This window comes from Parus major, chromosome 20 (assembly GCF_001522545.3).
Source record: "Parus major isolate Abel chromosome 20, Parus_major1.1, whole genome shotgun sequence".
NCBI lineage: Eukaryota > Metazoa > Chordata > Aves > Passeriformes > Paridae > Parus > Parus major.
Genome location: NC_031788.1, coordinates 611,026 through 618,244, shown reverse-complemented (window position 1 = coordinate 618,244; position 7,219 = coordinate 611,026). Strand labels below are relative to the sequence as shown.

At 44.5% G+C, this 7,219-nt stretch overlaps 1 protein-coding gene across 5 annotated transcripts in view; it reads right to left on the bottom strand.

Moving 5' to 3' along the window:
• Window positions 1–625: 625 nt before the first annotated feature.
• The window catches only part of RALGAPB (Ral GTPase activating protein non-catalytic subunit beta), a 63,822-nt gene continuing 57,228 nt past the window's right edge, over window positions 626–7,219 (bottom strand). For 4 of the 5 annotated variants that reach the window (XM_015647557.2, XM_015647558.2, XM_015647559.3 and 1 more), the window contains 3 exons: window positions 6,785–6,863; window positions 6,218–6,366; window positions 626–4,618 (listed from right to left, as the gene is read on the bottom strand). In XM_015647557.2, the coding sequence (XP_015503043.1) occupies window positions 4,425–4,618; window positions 6,218–6,366; window positions 6,785–6,863 (422 nt within the window). In that variant the 3' untranslated portion in view covers window positions 626–4,424. Of the gene's footprint in view, window positions 4,619–6,217; window positions 6,367–6,784; window positions 6,864–7,219 lie in introns of those variants that run through there. The other variant, XM_033519021.1, reaches the window with a different exon arrangement.

Here is a 7,219-nt window from a genome sequence, read left to right as displayed (position 1 = left end):
CCAACAAGCACAGACTCTCACACACAAGTCCTGCAGTCCTGACCCCACTGGGAACTCATTCTCTCCTTAAGGAGCTCAGAGACGGTCCATGGGAATCTGGCTGGATGACACTGACAAATCCTCTCTATCCCAGCTCAGTTCCCCATGGCTTGCTGGGTGCAGCACCCTCATGGGACACAGGGCCCCGCTGCTGCCCAGCTCCTCCCCAAACCCAAAGCTGAGGAGTCTTATCCTTTCTCCCCTCTCTACCCAGACAGCAGAGCCCTCACCTTCACAGGACGCTGAAGCCTACGGCTTTTCCCTGTCCTGAGCTGGTGTCCGGAGTGGCTGCACCACAGGGGACCCACACCTAAGATGGGAAGCACCACATGGTGTGACTGGAGAGCACCAGCATTGCAGGACCATCAGGCTCCCTTCAAAAGGCAGTCTCATGTTTTCACTCCCCAGACTATGCAGATGCAACATGACTTCCTTCCCTATGAACCTCACTGCTCCCAGAGCTACTGAGGTGCAGAGGGTGTCAAATTCTGCTTCCTCTGTCTGCTGCTGTCCTGAGTAACATCTCCATTGGAGAATTTCAACCAAGGTTTTGGAAAGTACTAAAAATTGACCAGTGCAAAATTACTTAGATAAGAATCTTTAAAATTTATTTGACTAATTGTGTTACATTCAATATTTGATGTGTTTCTCCTGGACAAAGAATTGGCATAAATACAAACAAGCCTTTGTGTGCCTTCCCTAAACAAATAAGAGATAAAGTACTAGAGACAACAGAACATAGTTCACATCTTCATATTTACATTTTACCTTTACTTTACAACTTAGCGCCAGGAATATTTACAAAAAAATACAGTAAGAACAGAACGTTCATGTCTTGGCAACATACAGGAATTCATACAAATTTTCTATGATTGAAGCACATGATATCTGGCATTCTCACTCCTGCTAAATCCATGGAGAAAAGGGCTGTGTTTGCCTTTAAAGGTATCACTCAATTACACAATCACGAAAATGCATCAAATTTGTCTGTGAGGCTGAAATTTAGTTCTCTCCTCTTCCTGGGCATGCAGAACCTTGTGAAAACAAACACTGTGACCTACAGTGAACCCAGCAGGTACAGCCCAGGAGCAGCCAGGGCTGCTCCTCCCTCCAGCCTTGCACACTGCTACCCAAAGCTGCACCAATTTCCACAGGCACTGTCCTCCCCCTCTCCTGCCTGCTCTAAGATTCTAACACATTTCTAAAAGTACCTTTAAAAGAATGGCTTTTTTTAAAAAAGTCTCTATATTAAGGTACTAAAATGTAATTTCAACACTGTGTTTAACAACATGACAGTGATCACCTCCTGCTCTGTTAAAACAGAATTAAGAACCCAAACTGAAAGGTTTGATGAAGAGTCCCAGTTTATACTGTGGAACTCTTGCAGGTTGAGGGCAGGGAGGTGTTTGAGCACTCATCCCCTCCAATGGACAGTGATGCTGACCCAAGCCACTCAAGCATCAAGTCAAAAATTTTATGCAGCAGTTTGTGATATTAAAAAAAAAAAATCTAGATTCTTGGCTAACTCTTGCAATCATCAGGGAAATAAACCACATTTGCTGTGGCCCTTCAGGGGAAAAGCTCTCAAGACAGTACCCTGGACTAGCTAAAGCCATCAGAGTTTGGTCAGATTTTGAGAGGAGATGGATATAATTCCCAGACTGGTGGGGTGCATTTTGTTATGAAGCCCGAGACCTCCGCACATCTGGGGGAAGGGGGGACAGTCCCTGCAGGCACCCTTCACTGGCACAGTATGCACAGGGTGCCCACTACTGTGACCAGTACTCAAACCATGAGGGATGGCAGCACAGCTCTGCATCACATTTTTGTACTAAACTGTGACTTTCCCAAAGGCTTACTTTTCCAGACAACCAATCCCACCACCTACAGCCAGGTCACACCACGTGTAACCTGCTCACCAGCTGGTTCTACAACTCAACTGACACATATTCCAAACATCCATCCCCTGGAATAGGGAGTGGTGACACTGTGCCCAAGTTCCCTTCTTTCCAGACTGCTCCCAAGTCCTATGGATCTCACAGCTGTTACTGCTCCCATGGGTGCCTTTTGGTGAACCTGGAAATAGACCCAAGACAACCCTTCAGCCAAGCACAGGTCTTTTTGAAGAAAGTAAATCTTCAGGCAGTCCACTTGGCTATCCCTGCCAGAAACCACTCAGGATTTGCCCCGACACCCATCTCTGCATTCATGACTGCTCCCAACAGTCTGACAGCAGCACCTGGTGCAGCCCTGCTGCATCTGCTGGGACTGTGTAACACTCAGCTGTGCTAAGGGGGTTGCTGTTACACTGTCAGTGTGCAGATACAGGGATTCCTCAGGATGTTTATTGGTTACACATGCATTGCTCAAGCCTTTTAAACCTGTTGGTTCAAGTGTGTTTGGCTGTTAATTAGAGCCCATAGGTACATACACAGTGTGGGTAAATTTAGCATCTGTGCATTAAGTTGCTCCTGGCAAGAGTGTGGCAGAGGAATGAGGCTGTCCAAGTTTCCTGCACAGGTTGGCCAATGCACCCAAATGCTGCCCTGGAACTCCTCCTGCCATGTGCCACCTGGGCAGCACACAGGGATGGGCCAGCCAGCACACATCTTGCTACAGGAGTTTTCTTTGGGTGGTTTCATTTTTTCACTTTTTATTCATCTGGATCAAATTCCAGAGCTCCAGAATGGAGAAGTCAGTGCACTTATTCCCTGCAACAAGCACAAAGCACAGTGGTTGGCCACCTCAAAGTCCTTTCACATGTATTTTTAGGGGCCCATGTTTCCATGAACTCTGAAAAACCACATGGAAAGCCAGGAGCGAGGTCTGTCCTTGGCAGGTAAGTTGTAATGAAACAATTAAGACTGCTTCAAGTCATAACTGTTGCAAAAAGTAGCTCTGAAATAACAAAATTGAATGCCTGACAGGTATTACTACAATGCATAGCACAGCATATTAAAACCACTTTGGAAAAAATGTGAAGAGCTCCCCCAGATTTGTGTTCACTCATCCTCTTCCATTACCCAGTGCTGGAAGGATCAGGATCCCCACTGCTGTCAGGCTGCACCTCCCCAGGAGTGTCAGCCACAATTCCCTGCTGCACCACCAGCTGGGATGTGCCAGAAGCCAGAGGTGCTCCCAGGACTGCCCACACCCACCACATCTCTGAGATCCCAGTATCACAGCTGTAGCTGCAAACATTTTTTCCCAGCACATCCTTTGAGTCCTGAACACATCAAAGCCACAGGCTGAAAATGAAAACTCCTGACCTAGGTGGAAGGGAAGCACTGCTGCCAAATGTGAGAACATACAGGAGATTCAGAACAATGTGAAGTTGTAACTCCAAAGGGGCTTTCATGGCATTGAAATTAATGGGGAAAAGAAGAATTTGTGAATTTTCTTTTTTAGTTGTTTGGTCTGCTTAACAGGAGCTTCTGAAAAGTGTTGTAGAAGCTGCAAAATCTGCTCATGCTATAAATAATAGGGAGGAGGCAGCCCCACACCTCAGATTTCAATCCAATGGAAGGAAGGCCAGTGATTTTTATGCTTTTTATGGAAACAGTGAGTAGGTGATATAGACACTTCAAAATAAATTAAAAAATTAAAAAATAAAAATCAAGCTACCGAAATGAGACATTTTGCAACAGACTTGAAAGTCATAACCTCGCTTTTATATAACCAAAAGCTCTTATCCAATAATAACTTCTTTTGGAAAGTCAGTTAATTTCAGGTGGTGGTGGTTGTCTTGTATGCAGATGGACTCACTAGGAGCCCTGGAGGGAGTAGCCACATACAGCATCTGGGCTTTGGATTTTACAAGCAATCTTCCTCTTCTTGCTTCTGGTACAGAGATGGGTTACACCCAATGAAGGATCTTCTGTTGAGCACTCAAGGGGGACTGAAAATGTCTTTGAAGTTCTTAGAGGGAAAGTTAATGCTCTGGAACAGACTCTTCCTCCAAGGGAAGATCCTGCTCCCTTGCCCTTGGACACATGGGTGCAGCAAGGTGTCTAATGGCAGGTTTGTTTCTATTCTTATTTCCATCCTCGTATGCAGAGATGGCTTCACTTTGATTGTTTTCCCTTCAGAGCAAGACTCCTACAGCTCCTAATTAGTCTGAAAAGGATGACTGGGTGAAGAGAGTATTTTGCTAGCATCCAGGAAGACTGGAATTCAATAATCTTCTGAGGGTAGGTGAATCATGTCAACATCCCAACTGCAGTGTTTTGGATTCATTTCTCATTCCTCCCACATGGTACCTGCTGACTTGTGCTAGAACATGATTTCCTGAATTCCGGAGGGCTGAGAAAATTTGTTGGTTATTTAACTGTTTTCATTAGTGTAGCCACCAAGCTCTGATCTAATTGTCCTGGAAGGATAATGACCTAGGGGTTGCAGCTCTTGAGCCCAACGTCCTGGAAAAGCGAGGTATAAAACTCTGGCTCCAGCTGCCTGTTCCGGTATTTATTGACAATATCTGCTATTTTCTGTTTTCGGCGGACGTGGGGGGGGTTGTATGAATCACTTTCCAGCCTCTTTCTGCGACAAATATTTATTACTGTCTGTCTCACTAAAAAACCTGAAAAAGAAACAACATTTTAATCAAGCTTAAATATAGTCCTGCACCCCTTTCCTGGCTTCCCAGCCAAAGACAATTTTGGGTTCTGTCCCATCTAAACCCAGGGGAGATGTTCAGCACCATCTAGTCAAGTCCTTTACTCTATGAACAATTGATAACAGGCAGCCATGGTCCCCAGGCTCATAAAGACCTTCACTGCAAAGAACAAAGAAAGGGACTCAGTGGTACCCTAAACTGGCTGGAGGACGAGTATTCTCTGCTTTGCCAGAGCCAAGCAGCTGCCTGAAGCAGCATCCTTGGGACAAGAGGGCAAACCCAGGGCAGCCAAGACAAGAGTCACAGTACCACAGCCCCAGCTATGCCACTCATCTGGACCTTGGATGGGTCCTGAGGACACACCAGGTAATTCCAGGGGAGCCCTGAAAAAGTCAGTAACTTTTTCTAGTAGGAATTGCAAAGTCCTTTCCCCTTGGAAAGAAGATGAGGAAAGACCTGATAGGTTGTGGCTGCAAGCAAATTTCCCGTCACTGCTCTGCCACTTTTGTCACCCCCTGTAACTCACACTGCTGGATGCAGATGGAGGAGGAGGTGGGGAATGGAAGTAGTAGCACTCAAAAGCTGGCAGTTAACTTTATCTTATTTTATTCTGAAAGGAAATTTCTATGCCTCTAAAGAAGCAAGTATTCCTTACCCCCTTTGCTGTTTCACAAGCTCTTTCTTAAAGACAGAGACATTTAGAGGACCTCACTACACACAAACTACACCTGCTGAACTTAGAGACAAGAAAAATTTCGCTATATTAACAGTCCTGATGCAGCAGAAAAACAATCCCAACTCTAGGAAAACATATGTGATAGTTTTTCAGTAAAAAGCCACTGTCATCAGCTGAATTAATAGATGTTACTTAAGGGCCCAGATCTGGCTTTGATTTGCCAATCCCTGAATTAAGCATACAAACCCCAGAACCTGAAAGTCACCTCCAACAGCAGCTTTAGGGTTATGGACAGATATCCTAATATTCATTATTTCATTTTACTCTGTCCTGTGTACTTCTTTTGCCAGATGGGATTTCCAGTTACTGAAGCTAAATAGCACCAATATCAGAACAGGTCTATGAATCCATCCAGGAACAGAGAAAAAGGCAAAGGGAAATCAGGGAACCTGTTAACACATACCTGTATGGTACTTTGTTGAACACATAAGAAAATCCTCAGTTGCTATGGTTTTAATCCCTGTCTGGCTTCTAAACCAGAAGGAACACACAGCATGCCAGCAAAGTAACAAACTCCATAGCACCCTCTGGTGCACCTTGGTTCTCTGTGCTAAACACCAAGGTCACATTTTAGATCTCTCCTATTTCCACAAGCCCTGTTCCTAGTTCCAGCACTCTCCTGCTACCCTGGCAGCCTAGTGCTGCCCACCTGCTCCCTCTGCTCTTCCTGCTCCCATTGTTACTGCAAAATGCATGGCTTTCATTTGTTCAGCATTGTCTAACACTTTCTCCAAAGAAAGATTCCAGAGCGTGTACTTTGCAGATATATCATTATTTTTTTAAAAATAAAATATAAACATGAACATTCCTAACACCTTTTAGCTTACCAAGAGCTCTCCTACTGACTATCATTCCATCCACCAGTGGGATAACCATGTTGAATTTCCCAGTTGCTCCTTGTAGTTTTATCCTGAATAAGCCAGTGTTTAAAGGATGGATGAAGATCACAGGAACTTCCTTCTCAGGAATGGTAGATCTTAAGGGAAAAACACAACTGTTGAATCACTTCTAAAACACTATTTCAATTAATCCACAGATGAAAAATGACCCCTTTAAAAGAAAGTTTTAAAATGCCTCAGGGCTAAGGCAGCAGGATCCCGGGGCATGCTGTGGGCCCTCAGAAGGGCTCTGTCAGTCATGCTGTGCCTATGGAGCTCTGTTCCCACAGGACTGGAGAGCCCTGCAGCCAGGGTACAGCATGTATGTAGCATTAGCCACCTCACAAGGGAGCCAGTCAGGAGGGAGACTCATCACAGACTCAGATAAAACTGGACATTTTTTGTTCTTTAATTTATATTTTTTCTGTAGTGATGTGAAAAGCTCTTTCACTTTTTCAACCAAAAAATAGTCCACTGAGACATCAATAAAAATAATGAAAATAAGAGCAGTCTTACCTCAGGGAAGTGCTACTATTGGCTGTGGTTTCCACACCAGTACTAGTCTCAGATACCAGATCAGGGAGGGGGAAGTTTTCTGTTAAGAACAGGATACACCAAATAAAGTTTATCTACTATAGTTTTGGATTTTCTTTTCTTTCTTGTGTACAGGGAAAGATTATCATCAGTCAAAACCATGCACTCCTCAAGCATTTATACCACTAGTGTTCTTGCACACCTAGTGTCCTTGTTTAGCTTCCAGTTTCAGCATTCATGGAGGGTACACACACCTCAGCCATCTGCATTCAGCAGATGAGGTCCCAAACCCTCCATTCTCTCAACCCAAAGGTCAAATCCCTAGAGGAACCATGAAAGCAGGAAGGAGATAAACTATTTCAACCACAAAAAGAACTTTCAAATTACTATTCACGGCATCTTCACCCATCCATGATC